Raw genomic sequence first — 23558 nt, 5'->3', positions numbered from 1 at the left:
TACTTCTAATCAAATTTGGTTTATTTCACATTTGTACCACAACACATTCCAGGCACCTCTTCACACCAGTAGTGTCATACCTTCATAAACCTTACGCCACTGCTGTCATTCCAAAAGCGGCTGGGACTCCAGCCTGTCATCCGAGGAATACAGTTAAGAATCTACATGATAGGTGATAAGAGGGCAATGTCCTTGGGCTGCCCTGACCCCTCCTTTCACCCTGATAGGCAGGGTGTGATCTTAAGACTATATACAGTGAATCAGTGAAAAAGGTTAACACATTCTGTGCTTTGTTCTTAAGAGCTCTTTGAAGTTCTACCTCACCAGCAGGTGAAAGGCAGTGTTGATTTTTCTTTATAAGGAGGAGAACAACAAAAACCCAGACCTCAACTACCTCCACAATTTCAGATTAGATAAGGGATAGAATAAATTAGCTGGTGGACAACAGGCAAGAAATTGGGGAATGGTAGCAGGTAGCATTCACATCCAGGAGTCGGGACACTCCCTAAACCAGTCTTGCTTTGGTCTCCTGATCTAAGCAGGGCCTAATACAAAATAGCCTTGATTCTCTTCCTTAACAGTCATGGAATGTGATTATTCTCCTAAAATAACTTCCAATTCTTCTAGGTCCTTCTGGAAAGCTGAATCCTAGGGAGGAAAAATAGACAAACAGAAGCAGTCTGGAATTCAAAATCCTGAGCCAACATTTCCCAAAACACTGGTACTAGAGAAAAGGAGTCCTTTGTTTCCTTCCTGGGCCCTGTTGTCATAGTCTCCCACTTTTCCAGGATAGCCTGGAGCCTATGAAATCTGTCTCAGCCCCTTAGAAGTAAACATAAGAGCCTAAATGCAAAAGTGTAGTCTCTTTTCCTAGTGAAGTAAGACCTCAAAGAGAAGTTTTTCTTTCCTGGAAAGATCACATGATGACTCTGATAGAAAAGCTCCTAAAGATACTACCTCATTAGTGACATCTGGCAGCTCCAGAGCAAACTTCATCCACTGTCTAGCTTCAGAGTTCTTCCCTAGTTCTCTGTAGCACTGAGAAGACAGTAAAAACCTGGGATAAATAATATCATGGGAGACTTGAAAAGGAAGAGTATATATATGTTAAAGAGCTCCCAGAAATACCATCAACATATCTGTTTTCATCTGTAAAGAGGAGGTGAGTTTACCTTGGATATATATACTCTTCCTGCTTTGGAAAATCCTGGCTGTAGTTCTTCCACCTGGAGAAAGGAGGAAGGCATTTGAGTAAAGGTTCCCAAATAAAAGTCAGATTAGAATTTATTAAATTAACATTTCTAGTCTCTAACCTGGAGACTGATTCAATGGGTCTGGGATAAGGCCTGGGAGTATGTATTTTTAAAAAGCTCTCATTTTGATTTTCCCACAGAGCAGGCAAATACAGAATTTTTCCCTACCAGAAATCCTTCCCATTAAAGGTCCCAATAATGTCCTTAGGAGAAACAGGGTCACCCTGGCATTTTTGGCTGGTGTCTAGCCCTCCTCCCCTCCCTGATACCTTTAAGAAGCTCTGGAGGGCATCCTGCACAGTGGCACTGAGAGGACTTTCAAACAAGGCTGCAGCAGTTTTTTTTTCTAACCAGCTCAGGTGAGAGACCTGCCACCAAAATATCAAGGTATGAACGGTTTTAAGAAGCAACTTTAGGAACATGGAATATTCTGCACTGGAAATAATCACAGTCAACACTGGAAACAATCACAGGCAAACAAAGCTGGGTCCCAAACACCAATGACACGAGCATTCAGAAGAAATGGCACCTGAACCAGGCACAAGAAGCCAAGGCCTCTGTTCTTCTTGGCAAGGAGATCAGTTTCACAGGATACTTAGAACCCTGTCAAGCCCAGGAACGTAGCTCACCTGGTAGCACCACCTGCCAAGGAGAAAGTGAGCCATGGGGTTTTCCGGCTGGAGAGCAATGGCTTTGTCCACATGCTCCTAAAAGGGGGAAATGTAAATAAACTAACATCAGTTGCCAAGGGAATAGAGGCAAGTCACCGAAGGGGTAGAAAAGCCCTTCTAAGGGAGCTGAGAGGTAGCAAGGAATCCAGACAAGGACAGCACAGAGGAGGGAGAGAAGCTATCCTCACCTTGAAGCTAAAACCACTCTGGATGCGCCTCTGGATACCTTCATGCTCAGCCAGCTGACCACAAAGCACTGCATACCTAAGGAGGGGAAGCAGCAGCAAGCTCAGGAACAGGAAGGATTTGGAGACCATCACTTCAAGGAATAGGCTTCCCACACAAGGCCTGGGTGCACTGCCGCTGCCCTTCACCCTCCAACTAAAGCTGAAAATACAATTTCCATCTGTATATAACTCTTTCTTCACAGGCCTGTTGTTCCAATTAATATTCCCCAGCAAACACACTGGTAGATTCACAGTTCTCCAAAGCATACTAGGTACAAAAATGCTTGGTCCTCCACAGTAAATCTTCTCTACATCTAAGAATATTTAGACAAGGTCCCAGTCCAAATCTCCAGTATCAGAAATTTCCCCTCTCATAAAGGATATAGCCACAAGTGTCATAAAAATTTGAAACCAGGAGATCAGCATCAAGGTGTAAGAGACTTGAGTACATTGCTCTTTGTCTCCTGAGCAGACATTAAAAGAGGGTTTGAAGTGTACAGGTACATCATGGAACCTGGGAAACTGTATTCTAAGACAGTGTAATTGGGATGGATGTCAAGGAGTTTCTGTTAACTTGGGAAGCAACAGAAGCAGAGGAAGAATGGCCTCTGGTTTTAGCCTCCAATCCCTGACATCTTACCACACAAGGGAACAAAGCCAGCAACTTCCCATCTATCTTCAAAAACAAGGTCTCACTACCTCAGCCCCCACCCCCCACTACTGTTCCTAGAAGCACAGTTTCTATTCCATGTATTCACCAAATTTTCTGGAAATACTTGCATGAGACAGTACCACCGGCTTATTTCCATGTTTACTCCAAACAGCTATTCCCTAGGAATAGCTAAGAAATAGTTTTTTAGTTACCATCCCTGTGAGCTCAGGGAAGCAACACTTGTGACATCCAAGAAATTAACCTGGCCTCTGAAAAGAGCCCTTCCAGAGACAAAGTTTCAGTAACAGATAGAGAAACACAGCTTCTCTCTTAGTTCACAATCTGAGGGCAGAGATAATGGAAAGCAAGGAAGTAGAAAAAGGAAAGGAACATTTTCACTAAATGTTCACTCAAGGAGCTGGAACCAGGGCTCAGGACACAAAATTGACTGGGCTCTGACCCATACAAGTTGGCAGAAATTTACCTCATGTAAGACTATAAACAGTGCCAATGTTTTTATAAGCTAATGAACTGACACCCATTGGACTTTCTGGGTGGTGAGCTCACATCTACTTTTCCTCATATGAGCAAAGCAAATTAGCCAAAGTCCACCACCAGCCAAGGAGAGCGGCTAGGAGAAAGAAGAGCTTTTACAGAAGAGGGTAACTTCAAAGTATCCCAGCTTCCCTGAGGAACCAAGAATCCACAAGTTTTGTAACTAGGATGACTCTTAACAAGCTACCCATTTTTCTAAGCTCCAAGAGAAAAAATCTTACTCTGTTGCCTCATCCCTAAGGCACCTCCCCCAAAGAAAACTGTTCTCTGGCTGGGGTTAAAGGTGGGGGTATAGGGTTAGGTGGGGGTACAGCTCCCTCTCCTGGTTCTTCTAGCAGATGCCTTTGTGGTCAGCACAGAGAAAAGGGGCACTTATCCTCCACTGCTAACCCATGCTGGCTCTTCCCCAGGATGCCCAGTGTTATTACCACTGATGACATTCAGCACTCTCATCCCCCTTCTCCAGAGCAGCCTCTGCTTCTTCTTTTCCTGTAGGACAAAGGTGAATCCAGAAGTTGACAAAGACTCCTACATACCCTTCCAGAGAAAGGGCTGTGGGAAGAATGATTTACTGCTCATAACACCCCACCTGCATTTCTTAAAGCAAATTTTAACATTTCAAATATGAAGGGACGCAAACGGAAATATAAAGGAACCTGGGAGGATTTTTCATTGAGGTCTATGGACAGGCTTCAGGCCATCCATGAATGCCTTAGAAATTACATAAAATTTTTAGGCATATATGTATTTTATTGGGGGAAGAGTCCACAGCTTTGATCAAATTCTCAGAAGAATCCAAAATATCAATCTGTTTTAGGTCAAAACCTCCTCACAAGAGCCAAATGATCTGAGGTCTGACCAGAAATGACTTTCATTTTGTCTTACCCAAGTTTTCTAGGCACCAAGAATAACAAAGAAACCCAGGCCCAAATCAGTGTCAAGGGGGCTACTGCTTAGAGCCATCCAGATGAAGACTGTTGTGCCTACACATCAGAGAAAAGGGCACACTGCAAATGGGATTTCTCCTTGATTAAAACAGGATTTGGAAAGAAATGTGGAGAAAATGGAACAAATGTGATTTGTTGAAGTGGTGGGGGGCTAGTTAATCTGAATTTTTCCCCATATTTTTGAGTTATGGTAATCATGGTATTGTGTTAACACAATAAATGCATTTTTAAGACAACTGATGCTGTGAAAGACCCTACATTCCCCTTTACAAATAATTATATGGCCCCCACCAATAAGAGACATTGTCTTTCTTAGGGGATTTCTCTCTGCCTCCTTCAAGGGGCATTGTCTCATTAGGAGAATAATATCTAAGAATGACACAGCCAGTTTCTGACAAGTTCTCTATCCTTTTCACTAGTTCCTGGGTTAAACCCTGAGGCTTTGACCCAGGTGCCAAGCTAGATAGACTGGAGAGGACAGCCTTTGCCTGAGATCCCATAAAATGGCTATCTTCTGGTGGTCCAGCTTCTAGAACAGCAAGAAGTGGAAACATTAGCCTTTCAGGACTATCCTTGCTAAAATTAAAGTCCCAGAGCAGGACTTTCACAGACATTTCATTCTCATCAGACGTCCAGCAGGAACAGACCTGTCCAAGGGTGCTAAGCTTGTGAAACCAGGCCAGGCCACTGCTGACTGTGGCTGCTCTATCACCTATCCCTTCCACGTTTCGGTTCATGGTTGTCTACTAGTGTAAATAAGATATCATCACTGATCAAAAGGAAAGGAAAGGTTGTTGATACCCAGAGTCTAAAGTTCAGTCCAAAGGCTTATTTATCAGTTACCAGAATTGAAATTTAGGAGAAAGCAGAAACTTTTGAAGAGAAAGAAGCAAACTAATGAAACCTCTAAAGATTTTTCTAAGATCTATATCAATAAACATTCAACTCAATCGGCCTACTCTTTCTATAGCAACAGAATTCTACAACAAAAATGAATGTTTACAATGATCTTGCAGTATTGTCAGATTCTACTTTATCAGAGATTCAACAGTATTTTCAAGGCTGTACTTACACAAATGGGAAAGGAGACAGATCCACTTTAGATAATTCAGTTAACTTTAGATAACTACCTGAAACTCAAGACCTGGAAGCCCATTGATGGTGCCTTATTCAGAAGAATGTGTGGCTAGGCAGGACACATCTTCCCATGAGACCAGTCTCTTTCCCGAGTCCCTGGATTCTCAGTGACCTCATGACAGATAAGGACAAGCCCTGAGCCTGGCATGGGTTAGATGCATCTTACCCCAAGGTTGCAGACTTTGGCAAAAGACTTACTAAGTAGATCCCAGCAATTTCTAAGCCAGCAGTAACCACCTATGCTGGGAGATTATTCCCTTCTGGGCCCTCAAATACATTTCATTCATTATATTTTTAGAAAACCTGCCTCATAGGCTCCATATCTGAAACCAGATTCCTAACCAGGGGCAAAAGGAATTTCTCAAAAAGGTAAAGAGGCAGCCAACTCAATGGGAAAAAATTTTTGGAAACCATGTATCTGACAAAAGATTGATATCTTGCATATATAAAGAAATCCTACAACTCAATGACAATAGTACAGACAGCCCAATTTTATAAAATGGGCAAAAGATATGAAAAGACAGTTCTCTGAAGAGGAAATACAAATGGCCAAGAAACACATGAAAAAATGTTCAGCTTCACTAGCTATTAGAGAGATGCAAATTAAGACCACAATGAGATACCATCTAACACCGATTAGAATGGCTGCCATTAAACAAACGGGAAACTACAAATGCTGGAGGGGATGTGGAGAAATTGGAACTCTTATTCATTGTTGGTGGGACTGTATAATGGTTCAGCCACTCTGGAAGTCAGTCTGGCAGTTCCTTAGAAAACTAGATATAGAGTTACCATTCGATCCAGCGATTGCACTTCTCGGTATATACCCAGAAGATCAGAAAGCAGTGACACGAACAGATATCTGCACGCCAGTGTTCATAGCAGCATTATTCACAATTGCCAAGAGATGGAAACAACCCAAATGTCCTTCAACAGATGAGTGGATAAATAAAATGTGGTATATACACACGATGGAATACTACACGGCAGTAAGAAGGAACGATCTTGTGAAACATATGACAACATGGATGAACCTTGAAGACATAATGCTGAGCGAAATAAGCCAGGCACAAAAAGAGAAATATATGCTAACCAGGGGCAAAAAACAACAACAAAAAAAAACTCAGATTAAGAGGCTTTGCTCCCTCCTTGTGGTTGAGAAATGAGGGCAAAGAATAATGCTAATATAACTATTACTAAAAATCTGTGTTCCTGTGGCATTCAATCACCAAGTTGTGCAGGAAAGAAGGGACCATGCTCTCTTAAAAGGAGGAAGCAGGGGTCCTTGGGAGCCAAAGAATTTGTCTCTGGTGAGTAACTAACTGAGCCACAATTGCCCTGATAGCGAGCATCCTGGCAGTTCTCCTGGGCCCACATAGATGGGATGGCTCCCCCCACCCCAAAGTCAGTCACTTTGCCACCAGGAACCCATCAGCGCTTACCATTTAGGGCATATGACTTTTTCTCGCTCACCTCCTGAGTGAGCTCACACATGTCACTGTAGGCCCGGGCCAGGCGCCAAAGAAAGTCCTGTTGGCTTCCATACTGCAAACCAAGCAGAGAAGGTATGAGGCCCCCTTCCCTCGGCCTCAGAGAGGGGTCCTGGCCCTCTCCCCAAGCTAAAGTGTTTTGACCATTGATTGAAATCAGGCCATCCCCTATGCACAGCCCTCCACCCCCCATATGCTGTTGACTGATGCCACATTATTTCTCTAGCCTATACTCTGCACAACACAGGGTATGGGCATTCTGGCCTAATACTGCCAGGAGAAAAGGTCAACTCCAAGAATATGTAATGAGGCAAAGCAAGAGAGAGAAGTCTTGCTGACACAATGAACAAAAGGTGAAACTGCCCAAGAAAAGGGAAAATTCTAACTTTGGAGACCTTTGTTCCTGGATGGGCATAAATTTTGGTGGTGAACCTGGGGAGAACAGAATTGCAGTAAAGTGGACTATCCACCCATCACTTGTGATGGAGACTTCAAGGGGGACCGGAGCAGAAGGGGAGAGGAAGAAACTATTCCAGTCCTTTCCACATTTCCCCCTATGGTGAGGTAGTGCTCTTTGGCAGCACCTCCATTGTAGGCAGAGGACTGCTCAGGGCACAGTGCATGAACCGCTAGAGTCAGCACTTGGCCTCCCTGGAACAGGATGCTCAACATGGGGGGTGGGGGTGGGCAGGAGTCCCTTCAGGATGCAGAACTAGCCATCTCAACCCCATTTCCCTTCTTGTGTCACCTTGCAGAAGTCAGTAACTACACTGGCCTTCTGTCATTCCCTGAGGATCGGAGAGGGACGATGGGAGGAGGGTGGGAGCACACCGACAGCTGGGAGCCTCACCACCAGCTTGTTGTTGAGCAGCAGCTGGAAGCCCTCTCGTTTGCTCTGCTCACTGCCCTGGTGCAGCTCGTCTGCCTGCTGCAGGAGGGGCAGCATATCCTCCAGGGTACCAGGTGCCAGGCCCAAAGCCACTTCCTCCTCCAGGTCCAGGGACTTCTTTCTTCCCATCTTCACAGTCTCACAGCTCACTTCATCCTCCCCATCCTCACTCTCCCTGTCAGAGTCCCGGTCATAGTCAGACTCGGCATTGGCTGTTGTGTAACTGGGAGAAAAATGTGACAGGGTCAAGGGAAGGGATAATTCAGCCTCCAAAACTCCAGAGGTCTATCTCCCCCACCCACAAAGAGGGACTCTTTATGGTACATTGTCCAAAGCACCAAATAGGAACCATTCCTATCACATAGGGACAGGTATTTGTCCTCATAAGAAGGTTTCCTATGGGAACTATGGGCTGGGAAAATGACCCAGGAGAAGAGTGACCAGCTCGGGGTCCCATGAGTCAGGGCCATTCTGAGAACCAACTGCTTAGCTAACCACCCAGCCTGCCAGAAAACAGGGAAGAAAAAATAAATTCCTAGAAAGGGTATGTACCAAAATATTGCCTGATCCCTCAGGGTGAAGGAATTAAAACTAATTTTTTCTTCTATCTTTTAATGTTATATATGATTTCTGTCGTGAGCATAAACTCTTTTTGTAAATAAAAAGAAATTCTTAAGATAAAAAGCCCTAAGACATAGGTGGAGCTGATCTTCTCAGCTAGATTACTCTCTAGGCTAAGGGTTTATTAGTCATTTTTGCTTTATCAGCCAAAGGCACCTGCCAGAACCAACAGGTTGGGTGCCAGCCTCTGAGGCTTTCAGCAACCACAAATATCCATACTTTCTTTCTCAATTAAATTTGTGCCTCGATTAAATTTGCCCCAAGTCAGCAACTGAACCTAAACTGCAACAGGAGTGGCCCTTGGGAACCTTAGGAATTTGATGGCAGTAAGGACCACTTTGCAGCTAGAAGCAGGAGAGGAGGAAGTTGGGTGGGTCCTAGAGAGTCCCAAACCTGATGAACCACTGGAGAGGAAGCCAAGTTTCTCCTGGGTCTCAGCTTCAACCAGCAATTGATTAAGGTGTTTCTTTAATTGCCAACTGAATCAGACAATCTATTGGGAGAAGGTAGGACCTTGCAGAGGCCAGAACTAAACACCAGAGAGACATCCAAACTAAGTAAAGGAAGATTCAGGTTCTATCAGAAGATTCTGAAACACAGGAAAAATCTCAGGGTCATTTAGGTATAAGCCTCCCTCCCTCCTGAAAAGAAAGATAAGCGCAGGATCCCTATGGCTGGAGCAAAACAACTAGGAGGTATGAGGAAGATACCTACAAATCAAATCAATACAAGAGAGCCTAAACCCAGGGATTGTAGGCTAAAGCTGTCTTCATCCAGAAAGCCAAACAATGAGGCTCCAGGAAGTGCCAAGTGAGCCACCAGAACCAGTGCCCAACCATAACAACTGCTTCTTTACAAAGGGGTTTCCACTCATCTAAAAAAGGGACCCCAAGAACATCTATAACTTGTAAAGTTTTTAAAACTTTGCTAACCTCACCTTGCTTTTGAAGAGGCTATCTAGATTTCTTTCCCTTCTAGCAATTTGCAATAAGCTTTATAAACTAACGGACAAGGAAAAGTGGCATCAGGTTTCACAACCAACTTAGGTTGTGATGAGAGAGACCACACAATTGATCCCTAAGGCTTGAACAATAACCTGCCTCAAAGGAGAAAGTCAAACCAGAGTCCCTGCAACACCCCTACTCAGCCCAGGCAGGCTCAAAAGCAGAATGGAGGAAAGAAGGGAGACTCCATTCCCTGCTGGGTTAAGAGCTGCCTCAGCCAATCTGGAGCTCAGAAGGGGCCTCTAGCACTCTCAGAGAGGACCCACTGCTCTTATCCCTGCTGGAGCACAGGAGTCAGCAGTCTCCCCAGGGATCTGAGCCAGGAGGCAAATCCTAAATGGTGCAATTCCTCTGGGTCCTAAAAGCTGCAGAGATCACATGGCCAAGGAAAAGCAGAGGCCAGGAGGGGCCCTGTTCCCCACACGGAGTAGTTGCTAGTAGAGCCCTGAGAGGCAGGGAGACTTCGGTGAGTCTGTCATGGTGAGGAAGAGGACTTTTATTGCACCTCAGCCCCATTTTAAGGAGTTGTGTCACTAACCTGAAACCCCACTGCCTGGCATTGTCCATGACTTGAACAGATTTATCACGTGGCCAAGGCTACATGGTCTGCCATCTCTTCATCAAGGCCACACCTCCCTCACCACCAACCTAGCCCTTGGAGAAATTCACCAGAGAGGGAAGTGACCCTTTTGTTTAATACAAACTGAGGCTTTTCAGATCAGCCAGGGACTGGGTGGGGATCTTTGAAAAGGACCTCAGAGCTGTGCACACAGGAGGAACTCATGATTCCCACAGTGGGCCAGGCACCCAAGGGGGCCAGAGGTACCTGACTCACCTCTTCTCCTGGAGGAGAGCTCACTAGTTAGTGATCAAGGACTCAGTTACACACATATCCCCTCTGTATAGCAATAAGTTTCTTTGTTTCAACTTCTCCTAAACCCCCATTGGAGGGGCTGAGCTGGGAGGCATTCAAAGATGAACAGGCAAAGCCCTGAGCCTAAGAGGTTCTTAGTGGTGAGGGAGATAAAAGCAGCAATAAATGCCCAAGAGGAGTGAAGATGAAGTTGCAGGCAGTCCCTCTTGCCTGGGAAGGCTTGCTGGAAGAGCTGGTGTTTTAATGCAAGTTATGTCCTGACAGGGAGGAAACTTAAGTTGTGTTCCGTACAATGTCTAGGGAGCAAGCTTTTGGAGCCACACAGTGATTTCTGCTTCTGCCCCAGCCAGCCGACCTCCTGGGAGCTCAAACTTGCTATTTTGTTTTATGTGGGAGGAGGGCATACAGCTTTCAGCAGAGCAGGAAACCCAGTGAATGCTTCTTATCCCCTCCTCCCTCAAAGAAGCTCCTCTTCCCCTGGCTTACCTGCTCAAAGCCATACCATAGTTTTTGTCCCCTCCCCAAATTCCCCCTTGATCCATATGGCACAGACCCTGGTGTAAAGAATTATTCGTTATGGCACCTGCCCCAAAGAGCAGCCAGCTAAACCAATGTCTTGCACCACCATCAGCTTCGACATGTCACAAGACTACTGAGCCTGTGGAGCTACAATCAAGAAAGCGCCCCTCTCTTTGACCCACCCCAGGTGGCTGCCAGCCCTGTCCTGGCCCTCGTGGCCTTGGGAGTTCCAGTGGACACCCCAAGCAGTAAAGTACCCACAGGCTTCCCTGGTTAACCACTCTGGCTCTCACTGATCCCAGAAGTTTGTATGACTTCTTTAAACTATCATTCAGGCACCTGAGTTCTGCTTTCTGATCTTGGACAGAGCTGTAACCTCTCCTATTCTACTGAAGGTCCCTCTTACAAAGTTCTGACGTCAATTCCCCACCTAAGTTACCTGCTTACTTTGGTTCCACAGAAAAGTTCTTTAAGTCTCAGTGTCTATAAATTAATTCTAGTCCTCTTTTTAATCCAGATGTGTGTTGAATATTAATTTTATTTTTGCCCTCTCATCTAATAGCCTTCTGGAAGCATCTCTTGGCCCAGTGGTATTAGGCAAATTGAATAGAAAGGGCCACTTCTGCTAGACCTTGAGAATACAGATAAAAGGATCAGACAACCCAGGCAGCTGCAGTCATGGATAGAGGATTATATAGCTCTTCACCAAGTCTTCACTTTTTTAAAGAGGCATTTAAGAGCAATAATCAAATCATACAATGCCCAATGGCAGTGACACGGAAAAGGAGAGTAACATTGTTCTTAATTTCCTTAGAAAACCAAATGAAGAGAGGTGAGAGACTATAATAGTCCAAACAAGAAAATGAAGCTGAAATTATTTGAACAAGATGTGCTAAAGAAACTGCACTGCTACGCCTCAGGCCTTCCCTCGGCAGCGAGCCATGGCATCCCTTAGACAATGGGTAGAACTCCCCAGGGCTCCCCGTTATATGTCTTCCTGTGAAACCCTATGTACCCTGATGACCAAGCCATGCCTCAGATCACAGACCCTCACAGCTGTGAGAATGGAGTCAGAGTCAGGCTAAGTCTACACAATGAACTGCTACCACTTAGTTGTACAACCCTAGGCATGTCATCAAACTTAATGAAGCCTCAGGTTTTCCATTTGAGAAATAGGGGGAATAGCAGTAAGGAGCAAGGAAACACCTCTACAACACTTAGCACAGCGTCTGTCACAGAGAGAATGAAGAATAAATGGTAGCTAATAGTACATGGTGTTTTAGCTAAAGAGGGCAATCCTGCAAAGATTATCCTAAATGGCTGATTTTAACCTGTAGTTTCATATGTTTATGGCTCAACCACTGCTCAACCTAGTAAAAGGCTTCACTGTTCTCTGCACCAATATTTTCCTTGAGGAAGAGAGGTCAACAGAGGCCACCAAGGAGATAAGCAACCTCTAGCTCTCACATGGGCTACCTCAATGATGGAACCTGGAAGCCAATCAAGGCAGATGTTGCCCCTACAGCATCAGGCACAGCAACAAAGATGTTCATTAAGATCCTTATCCTTGGGACCAAAGATTCAAAATGGCACTATTGGTTTAAAATTTTAAAAGAAACTTTAGACTGAGCAGGCTTGGAAGAAGCTGTCCACCAGACCCCTGCCTACTGCCCCACCTTACTGTGGGGCCTTATGGTCAGAACTCCTGGGCCACCAAGAACTTCTCACCAGTAAAAATGGCAAGGGAGCATGGGCAATCCTCTCCTGTGGGAAGATGGTTAACTGGCAGGGAGAGGGAGCATTCTTAGTGCTTGAAGATCTCTGTAAACCTGGTTCAGCCACTCAGTGAAAGAAATGAATGATATAAACTGGACGGTTTTTCTTGGTTCAACTTCTCTGTATTTTATTTACTTAGACCCTTACCTTGTTCCCTAAATTATTTACAGCAACTTGGTCTGAGTTTTCCATTGATAAACATTACTTTTAAACAATACAACCTGGGCCGCTGCCACAACTACCTCCAGGAGAGACAACTTACCCTCCTTCACTCTCAGCATCTGTGAATGTGGCTCCCGAGGTGGCCGTGAAGTACACAGAGCTGGAGCCAGTGGAGTCGCTCCTCTCTCGGGCAAACGGGAATCTTCGCCGCCGAACCATTTTCTGGTTCTCTTCCATGTGGGATCTGGAAAGCAGGTCCCATTAGGCCCCTTCCAGCCTGTCTTTCCCATCACCATGGGGGAGCTTCTTACTACCATTCTTCATTAAAGGGCCACAAGTAGGGAAAATTCCTGGGTCTCCACCCTCTTGAGAGGAACAAAGGCTCCTAGACCCAGCAGACAGGTTAGGCAGGACAAAGAGTTCCAGCTGCTAGAACAGACCATGAGATCCCATGAGTGGCGAAGAGCCTGTACAAGGCAAGGGACCAGTTGTACTGCTCCCCGTCAAATTAGGTTAGAAGCCATAAAGCGTCTTCTTCCTTAAAAGACAGACAGCAAAGGCCAAAACATGCCGGTGCTGAAAAAGCAGTAGAGGCAGGAAGAAAGTGGGGTGGAGTGGGGAGCAAAGCAGGAGAAGAAGCCCTACTACTCACCGGACCTCCCCAACAATCTCCCCAGCAAGCCCCTGCAGGCTGCTCCTCAGCTCCTCCACCTCCCGCCGCAGGGCCACGAGGCTGGTCAGCACAAAGTCCAGACGGTCCAGCACCTCCTCCCGCCCTTCTCGAGGAAGGCTGGGCAGCACCGCAGCATCTCCAGCCTCACCTGGGGCTGCCCGCAACAGCATAACTGAAGGAAGGGGACAGGAGATAGGGAGGAAGGGATCTCTCACCGAGAATTCAAGAACACTTGGTCCTCATCAAAGTTCAATTTACAAAGAAGACTCTTGAGGTTCAGATGGCATATTTTCAAGGCTAAGTCATGGAAACATGTCCCAAATAACTATGCAAAGAGAAAAACAAGATCCCACTCTCTAAACAAGAGCTCTTTCCTCTAAGAACCTTCCCCACCAGAATCCTTCAGCAGTGCTGCACCCCACAGCAGATAATGTGCAATGCTCGCAAGAATGCAGTACCTAGAAAGCAGAGCAGCTGCCCTGTTAAAGACAAACCTTTACCTGAAAGTGGTGAAAATGGGAAATTTTACATTATATATGTTACCAGAAAAATTTTTTTTTAAAACTACAGAGAAAAATAACAGATAAGAGCAATAACCATTGTTAACATTTCAGTTTATGTCTGAATGATATAAATTGGATGGTTTTTCTTGGTTCAGCTTTTCTGTATTTTACTAACTCATACTATTAACTTGTTCCAAAAATTGTTTACAGCAACTTGGTCTAAATTTTCCATTGATAAACATTACTTTTAGAAAACACAACCTGGCTGCTGCCACAACTGCCTCCAGGAAAGACTATCTAGTGCCCAAATACCAGGCAGTCAAATACCAACCACAAAGCAAAACTAACACTGAGCTCACTCAAATTCTGATCTCTCACATCACAAAATAGTGAAGAGAACTCTGAACTCCTCTCAAGAACCCCACTTCATCTAATCAGAGGGGCAAAAAGAAAACAGTCAGCTATTAAGAGAAAAGGTGCAGTGGAAAAGACCCATCCAGACCCCATAGGAAAAGCCCAAGGGGGTAGGAAGAGGCAGAATTGGAAGTTATTGCTTAATGGGCACAGAGTTTCTGTTTGTGGTGATGGAAAAGTGTTGATAATGGTTGGTGGTGATGTCAGTACAACACTGTGAATGTAACTATCGCTGAATTGTAGATTTAAAGTGGTTAAAATGAGAAATTTTATGTTGTATGTTACCACAATAAAAAATTAAAAACTAAACAGAAAAAAAAACCATGTGCTAAAAGGTAAAATGTTAGATTGCATATATGGTTAACAATAAAATTTTAAGAAAAATCCATGGAACTAGGCAACACAGTGAACCCTAAGTTAAACTATGGACTATGGTTAATAGAACAGTTATAAAATGTGCTATCATCAATTATACCAGATGTTCCACACCAATTCAAGTGGTTAATAATAGAGTGGTATATGGGAATTCTGTATTTTATGCTTGATTATTCTGTTAATCCACAAATTCTCTAATAAATGGAAAAGAAAAAACATGTGCCAATTGACCCAACCCTGAATTGAGCTTGAGATAAATTCCCACAGTGAAATGCTAGCAAGCCGATACCCACCTAAGCAACTGAACTGGAAAATGTAAAAACAGGGAAGAGGGTGGAAGGTAGGACCCATAGCCCAGGTAAACACAAAGCTTTAGTTAAACAATCTATGCCAGATTACAATGTTTGAAGCAATAAAGCAGTAAAGATCCCTGAGAATTTGGCCACTTTGTCCCAACCTCAGCAGAAAACAGACTACTACAAAGAAATGAGAAACAAACAAAACACATGAGAAAGGGAAGGAGAAACAAGCACACCTGCAGTAAATAGCAGGTTCCCACCAGGTTATAATAAAGGAATAACTCTGAAGACTCTCTTCCAAAACTAACTTTTCCAAACCAACATGGCTAAGGTCACAGCTGGCAGTGGTAATTAGAGAAGACACTCATTCCCAATTAACCTGGGTGAGATGATCTGAACATTCCCCTATTAGCCAAAACTGATGAAGAAGGTGAGGGGTTTAAACCAGCCTTGGATGCTTTGGTGAAAGGAGTTAACATGCAAGTTTTACAAAACTGAAAGCACTACCCATTTCAGCTGTGGCAGGCTTCCAGCCACACTCAGCTTCAGTTGCATTAAGTGAGCTCTCAGCCCCAGACTGTGAAAAGTCCACTGGACAAGGTGACCAGGCCCAACCCTAGCCACTTAATTGCTCTGTGACAGCCCATGGAAAGTTTCTCAATCTTTTAAAATCTCAATTTCCTCCTAAGAAAAACAAAAAATTTAGACTAGTTTCTAAGGTTCCTTCAAATTCTAATGATTTTGAGTAATCCTCAAGACTTTTAATTCCTTCTTTCGGATTCTTTTACTATGTGGCCAGAACTGAAAGTGAAAACTAAAGTCTTTTCACAATATATTTCCTACATAAAGATTGCTTTTCTTTTCACTAACCTTTCCAAGAAAGTGAAATCCTCAGGCACCCCCACCCCGCCTCGTTGCCCTGGTCCCACAGGCTCTCCTAAAGGCAGCCCGGACTCTGGGTCTACCTGTCAGCAGGGACTGCGGCCCTAGGGGATGGGCTCTTACCCTCGCGTCGGGACTCTGAAGTCCGCGTGTAGTCCAGGGAGTTGGGCAGGCTCTGGCTCCGGCCATGGCGCTGGGTCCGTTTCCACCGCTGGATGGAAAGGGCGCACAGGAATCCAAGGCCCGCGGCGGTGCCCAGCAACAGCCCCAACCCGGTGCGGCCGCCGCCCAGGGCTCCTAAACTAGACATGCTGCACCTGCAACCCGCGGGAGCCACGAGGAACAGAAGGCGGCGGGGAAAGCTGAAGAGTGGGAGAGATTCGTGAGCCTCACCCACCCACCCGAAGGCCGAATCCCTGGAAACATCCCATCGCCCAGACCTTGAGCTCCAGACTACCCTCACTCCAATGCAGTCCCTAAGGCTTCGGCCAGCCCAGTGGGACTAAACTACCGCGCCTTTCTCCCAGCTTGGCCCTCGTCTCCCCTCCAACACGCCCCCTAAGACCACATCACAGGAACCTGGCTTCTGGGTCTTCAACCCCCAGCTCAGCCTCACGGCACAAGAGACAACTAAGCCGCCGCCTGGGCCGCGCCGTCGAGGGCGCTCGGGCGTGATAGGAAATCAACTCAGACCCTCAGAGCATTACCCGGCAGCTCGCCACCATGGCAGCAGCCACGGACACTGCCTCACACTGTCAATGACAGTGACGTTATTTAAGCCGCGCCGCCAGCTCAGGCGCCGCAGGGAGGCCCGGGAACATGACCACACTAGGCTCCGCCTCCAGCGCTTGTTTACTTCAGGGGGCGGGGCCACGGTGACACGCGAGAAGGGCGGAGCCAGCGGAGAGCGGGCACGGGAAACCCAGAGGAGGTGGAGGAGAGAAGGAAGAACCGGGAAAGCTGAAAGTTCCATTTCCTTTCAGTCACACCACATTACCTGCTCCTCCCCGAATGTGCTCATCATTTTCACTCTTTCTACCTTGTTTCTACCTAGCTTCTGCCTAGAATGATCCCATTTTTACCAAGAAAATGCCACCCTCTCCCCTGTGATAGCTCAGACTATTTCATATCGGCTTAATTTAATAGTGTATGGCTTTTATCCAAACCATTTACCACGCACTAGACAACAGCGCCTTGGCGGATCAAATTAGAAGAGGCAAATTGCTTATCTACGAGTCCCGAGGTCAGCTTTTGTCAGGTTTTTTGTTTTTTTTTTTTTTTCAATGAAACTCCAATAAGGAAGCGTTAAGAAAGACTTTAGGTATGCTTCCGGTCCAAGTGGAGTCAACGTCTATGGGCCAACCTGACATAGGAAACTATAAAAGTTTTGAAAACTATGAATGGACTATTAAAAAGCTAATCAGATCTTTTAAATGTTATATGTAATCATGTAACATCAAAATTTTTAAAATCTGGGAATGGGAGGGGTGTATATTGGAGTTCTTTGTTTGGGATTTGCATTATTTTTGCAATTGTCCTGTAAGTTTGAAAGTATTTCAAAATAAAAAGTTAAAAATAAATTTTAAAAAAATTTTAAAACCTTAATATCATGCTAAATAAACAACAACAACAAAAAACTCAGAGTAGGTAGTCAAGCTTTATAATGTACAGAGTTCCTATTTGGAATGATGAAAACGGATAATGGTGATGGCAGCACAACACTGTGAATGTAATGAACAGCATTGAAACTTATGTGTGGTTTAAAGAGCAAGTGTTAGGTTGTATACATGGTATTAGCATAATTTTTTTTTTAAATCAATGGAACTGCACAAAACAGTGAACCCTAAGTTAAACCATGGACTATAGTTAATAGTACAATTATAAAACTATGCTTTCATCAGTTGTAACAGATGTTCCACACCAATGAAAGGCGTTAATAATAGGGTGGTATTATGGGAATCCTGTATATTATGAATGATTGTTTTGTAAACCCATAACTTCTCTAATTTAAAAAAAAAGCACCTTAAATTATATATGGTCACCTCCCAATACTAAAAAATCTTAAGCCTTATGTTGTCATTATTACGTTAAGCAGACACAAGATCATAAACTGTTTTTCCATTTCCAGAATGTAAATGGAATCTTTGATACTCATTCCTTTGTTAATATATTTTTTTAAAACTTTGGGTGAGGCTGAAATTTGAGTTGCTCTCTGATTGCTTAAATTGGCTCAGATACCATTTAGGTTTTTTGTTTTTTCTTATTTTAACTCTGTTATCAGTATTCCCATGCCCACCAGTGACCCAAAGATTCTTATATATTTCCATTTTTCTCTTGTGATTTTATGCAACTTTCTGTAATTTTGTAAACTAAAAAGGCTATGATTTTATGGACTATGATTCCAATTTTATTATCAGCATTTCTTAAAAGTTGATGATGTTAATTTTTACCTGAGACCTGTCATCTTGGAAAACAGTGAAGATTAAGAAATCACCCCACCATGTGTATTCTGAAAAATGGCTTACTGCAAAGAACCACCCTTCCACATATGATTTATGTAAAACCCACGGATGCCCCCTCTTGTTTACCTAGGACGAGGCCAGACACAGACCCTCCACATTCCCGTTCTTTGCCTCATAAATGATTAGCTGAGCTGCTTATTCCCACTGATCAATCAGGACAAAATGCTTGTTCACCAAACGTTTGTTAAGCTTTCCTCCTTCCTCCAGACCTTTGAATTTTTTTAAATTATTTTTTATTGTAGAATATAGCATATATACACAGAAGTGATAACTTTTCAAGTGCAATTTAACAAGAAAAGAGCAAACTTCAAAGAATATTATAGGTTACAGTTCCACATTTTCAGTTATTTCCTTGATGTGAAATATAACATATATACAAAAAGGTAGTATCTTTCAAAGTATGATTTAACAAGTAGATATATAGGAAATTTCCGAAGTTACGAGTTATAGTACCATAGTTTCACTTATTTCCTTATTGTGAAATATGTATACAAAAAGGTAATAGCTTTCAAATTACAATATAACAAGTAGATACAGAACAAATTTCAAAGGATGCTATGTATTAAAGTTCCACCATTTCAACTGTTTCCTTCTAGCTATTCTAATACCCTAGATATAAAAATTCAGTATTCATAATCCTTTTTCAAATTTCATCTTGTCTATTGCTACCCCTTCTTCTAATCACTTTCCCAATCTTCAAGGATGTCTGGGCAGTGACCACCCCTAACATGTTCATGTTGAAAAGGGGTGTCAACTTTATGAGAAAAGGGGACACATCTAGTTGATGTTCTTGAAGAAGCTATCGCCTCTGGGTTTTGGGACTTAGCTGGCATAGGAGTTCTCTGAAGGATTTAAGTTTCTGAAGAATAATCTTAGTGAAAAAAACTTTATTATAGAGTTTCAGATAGGGATCCAGGTATTCATTAAGGTTTTCGGGACTACTGTTAACTGGGGCTTATCATACTGTGGTCATCTGGCATTTCTAGGTGAAGCTTGCACAGGAGTAACCTCCAGGACAGCCTTTTGACTCTATTTGAATTCTCTCAGCCCCCGAAACCTTATTTTGTTGCCTTTCTTTTCCCTCTTTTGGTCAAAAAGGCATTCTCAACCCCTCGATGCCAGGGTCAGGCTCATTCCTGGAATCTATGTCCCACGTCGCCAGAAAGCCTCATTCATTTGGGGGTCCTGTCCCACATCGGGGGGAAGGTGATGAATTTATTTGCAGAGTTAGGCTTAGAGAGAGAAAGTGCACATTTGAGCAACAAAAGAAATACCCTTGAATTTTAAGAGCACCTCTCAGAAAATAGAAGGCTTCAGCATAAAATATTCTCAGATCTACTATCTGATCACACCGACTTTTCATCCCACTTCCCTACAACTGGTTCTTTCCTTTCTATAAAATAAAACCCCTTTTTACTCTTGAGTCGCCTGTGGACTTTGTGGTCTGAGCATTCTCCCTCTTGCAATAGCCCTTTTCCCCACCTTGCAATAATCCTTTCAAATGAAGTCTCTCTTTACCAAGTCCAGATTTGTTTTTTATTTCACAGAGCTAAAGTCTACATCAGTAACAGCCAAAATGTAATCCTTTACTAGATGTTATATTTATTTACCTTTTAATTCTGTGATAGTTACACATGTAAGGGTATACTTAACGTACTTTGTAAAGAATATTTTTTTTTGTAAAGAATAATTTTAAAGCACTGAGGTACCCACTCCACAGTTTAAGAAATAGAACCAATACCACTTACTCACCTTTTTTTTTTTTTAATAGTTAGTGTCAGTGTTAGGTTTAGGGTTGAGATTAGGGTTAGGGGTGTTGTTAGGATTAGGATTAGGGCCTTTTAGGATTAGGGATAGGTTTACTGTTAGGGTACTATTTTTGTTAGGATAATTGGTATGATGAGGATTATGACTAGTGCTACAGTTAGAGTTAGTGTTAGAGCTAGGTTAAGGGTTAGCATTAGGGTTATATTAGCATTTTAATGACAGACTTAGAGTTAAAATTAGGGATAGGGTTTGGGATATGGCTTGTGTTAGTGTTGTTGGGGTTAGAGTTAGGGTTAGTTATTATTATGGCTTTTGTTTGGTTTAGAGTGAGGGTTAGATTTAGATTTAGTGTTAGGATTAGGGTTAGGATTGCTTATAGGTTTAGAGTTAGGGTTGTTGGTAGGGTTAGGGTTAGGGTTGTATCTAGAGTTAGTGTTAACATTAGGGTCAGGGTGTGGTTATTTTTATGGTTAGGATGAGGTTTTGTTTCAGGGTTTTTAACATTTTATTTTGAAAAACTTTCAAATTTACAGGACATTTAAAAAAATACAGACGTAATACAGGAACTCCAACATAGTCCTATCCCACTAGATACCCTGAGCTGCCAGTTTTAACGTTTTGCCCCATTTGCTGCATCATTCTATCGATCTATCCCTCAATCTGTCAATCCCTCTATCTAGCTATCCATCTGTCTGTCTATTTATTTATCAATCCATTTTCTGAATACTTGAGTGTAGGTTGTGTACATCATGCTCCTTGACCACATAATACTGCCACGTACATTTCCTAAGAACAGGGAAATTCACTTATGTAAGTGCCTTAAGCAAAGTCATTAAGTACAAGAAATTTAACACTGGTATAAAGCTTACAATCTATATTCTGATTTTTTCATACGTCCCCCAAATACCCTTTTCTTCCCCATTATTAGATCCTGTCCAGGATCACATATTGCATAATTTTCATAATGTCTTTGTTCATTCTCTTTTCTTAATTGTGGGAAGATATATACAACATAAACTTTCCATCTTGACCACACCCAAGCATACCATTCAATGGGATAAATCATAGTCACAATGTTGAGGTACACTCATTACCTTCCATCTCTAAAACTTTCCCATATCCCTAACAGAAACCCGACACCCACTATGCATTAACTCCCCATTCCCCCATCCCTGTCCCTGGCAACCTCACTCCAATTTCTGTCTCTATGAGCTTGCATGTTCTCTGGTATTTTCATTGTACTTACCATGGGGCTTAAATTTAACATTGTAAACCTATAACACTCTCATTTACTTTGTTCCGGTTTGCTAATTCTGCCTTTTTGCAAAATACCAGAAATGGATTGGCTTTTATAAAGGGGGTTTATTTGGTTACAAAGTTACAGTCTTAAGGCCATAAGGTAAGGTCCAAGGTAAGGCCTCAACAACAGAGTACTTTCAAGGAAGGATGGCCATCGGTGTCCGGAAAACCTCTGTTAGCTGGGAAGGCATGTGGCTGGTGTCTGCTTGCTCCCAGGTTGCGTTTCAAAATGGCGTTCTCCAAAATGTTGCTCTTGGGGCATTTTGTCCTCTCTTAGCTGCCGCTCTTTTTCAAAATGTCACTCTCAGTTGCTCTGCAAAATGTCACTCTTAGCTGCTCTGAGCTCCTTCTGTTTGTCAGCTCATTTACATGTCTCCAGAGATTTAATTCAGACCCACTCTGAATGGATGCGGTAACACTTCCTTGGAAATTATCCAAATATTTCACTCATAGTTGATTGAGTTACATCTCCATGGAAACACTCAATCAAAGGATTCCAATCTAATCAACACTAATAAGTCTGCCTCCACAAGACTGCCTCAAAGCTAATGGTGTTTTGGGGGCCAGAATACATCCAAACTGGCACATAGTTAGATGCCAAATTAACTTCAATGTTATACACAAACTATGTTCCTATACCCCGCCATCCCCCCATTTCTATGTAGTTATTTGTCACAAATTCCACCTATAAAGGGTCCAAAACATTTATCATTACATTTTAGGCATTTGCCTTTTAGCTCCTATAGGGAGTAAAAAGTGGCGTTACCAAGAAAAAATCCAGTAGCACTGGTATTTATATTTACCCATGTTATTATCCTTTCCAGAGATCCTTATTTCTTCATGTAGCTTTTTTCTATTGTCTAGGGTCCTTTCCTTTCAACCTGCAGAACTATCTGTACGGCCAATCTAGTGATGACAAATTCCCTCAGGTTTCTTATCTGAGAATGTCTTAAAATCTCCTTCATTTTTGAAAGACAGTTTTACCAGATATAGACTTCTTGGCTGGCAGTTTTACTTTCAGCACTTTATGTATGTCTTTCCACTGCCTCTTGCTTCCATGGTTTCTAATGAGAAATTGACACTTAATCTCACTGAGGCTCCCTTGTAAATGACATGTTGTTTCTCTCTTTCTGCTTTCAGAATTCTTACTTTATCTTTGGCATTCAACATTTTGAGTATAATATTCTGTGGTGTGGGTCTATTTGGGTTTATCCTGTTTGGAATTCATTGAGCATCTTAGATGTGTATATTCAAGTCTTTCATTAAATGTGGGAAGTTTTCAGCCATTATTTCTTTGAATATTCTCTTTGCTCTTTCTCTCTTTCTTCTCCCTCTGGAACTTCCACAATGCAAATATTGGTATGACTGATGATGTCCCACAGGTTCTCAGGGTGTGTTCACTTTTCTTCATTCTTTCTTCCTTCTGCTCCTCAGGCTGCATGATATCAATTGTCTTATCTTCAAGTTCACTAATTCTTTCTTCTGCCAGTTCCAATCTACTGTTGAACCCCTCTAGGGAATTTTTAATTTTTGTTACTGTGGTTGTTCTGATTTGCTAATGCTGCCGGGATGGAAAACACCAGAAATGGATTGGCTTTTCTAAAAGGGGGTTTATTTGGTTACACAGTTACAGTCTTAAGGCCATAAGTGTCCAAGGTAACACATCAGCAATCGGGTACTTTCACTGGAGGATGGCCAATGGTGTCTGGAAAACCTCTGTTAGCTGGAAAGGCACGTGGCTGGCATCTGCTCCAGAGTTCTGATTTAAAAAGGGCTTTTTCCCAGGACATTCCTCTCTAGGCTTCAGCTTCTCTCCAAAATGTCAATCTCAGTTGCTCTTGGGGCATTTGTCCTCTCTTAGCTTCTCAGGAGCAAAAGTCTGCTTTCAACCACCATCTTCAAACTGTCTCTCATCTGCAGCTCTTCTGTTTGAGCTTATATAGTGCTCCAGTAAGCTAAACAAGGCCCATGCTGAATGGGCGGGGCCACACCTCCATGGAAATTATCCAATCAGAGTCATCACCTACAGTTGGTGGGTCACATCTCC

The 23558-nt window shown here is 43.1% G+C and overlaps 1 protein-coding gene across 3 annotated transcripts; it reads right to left on the bottom strand.

The window, feature by feature from the left end:
• On the bottom strand, window positions 1-16759 carry RMDN3 (regulator of microtubule dynamics 3). 3 transcript variants are annotated; one of them, XM_037834297.1, is made up of 13 exons: window positions 16631-16759; window positions 16047-16285; window positions 13430-13622; window positions 12878-13021; window positions 7783-8044; window positions 6885-6987; window positions 3787-3847; window positions 2113-2188; window positions 1883-1960; window positions 1523-1621; window positions 1173-1226; window positions 958-1038; window positions 1-648 (listed from the first exon to the last, which is right to left on the bottom strand). In XM_037834297.1, the coding sequence occupies exons 2-13, from the start codon at window positions 16231-16233 to the stop codon at window positions 595-597; spliced, it is 1392 nt and encodes a 463-aa protein (XP_037690225.1). In that variant the 5' UTR covers window positions 16234-16285; window positions 16631-16759; the 3' UTR covers window positions 1-594. The 3 variants fall into 3 exon arrangements, 2 of the variants coding, with proteins under 2 accessions (XP_037690225.1, XP_037690226.1); XM_037834298.1 differs by having other exon boundaries at window positions 16047-16240; window positions 16631-16697; XR_005216480.1 differs by having other exon boundaries at window positions 958-1057; window positions 16047-16680.
• Window positions 16760-23558: the final 6799 nt, after the last annotated feature.

Source organism: Choloepus didactylus, chromosome 4 (genome assembly GCF_015220235.1).
Source record: "Choloepus didactylus isolate mChoDid1 chromosome 4, mChoDid1.pri, whole genome shotgun sequence".
Taxonomy (NCBI): domain Eukaryota; kingdom Metazoa; phylum Chordata; class Mammalia; order Pilosa; family Megalonychidae; genus Choloepus; species Choloepus didactylus.
This window is presented reverse-complemented; position numbering and strand designations above follow the sequence as displayed.

Coding starts and splice junctions, on each gene's coding strand:
- RMDN3 (XM_037834297.1), bottom strand. CDS start 16,233: ATGTCTAGTTTAGGAGCCCTGGGCGGCGGCCGCACCGGGTTGGGGCTG. Junction 13,022..13,429: donor GAGATTGTTGGGGAGGTCCG/GTGAGTAGTAGG, acceptor CCTGCTTTCCAG/ATCCCACATGGAAGAGAACC. Junction 649..957: donor TGCCAGATGTCACTAATGAG/GTAGTATCTTTA, acceptor TTTCCTCCCTAG/GATTCAGCTTTCCAGAAGGA.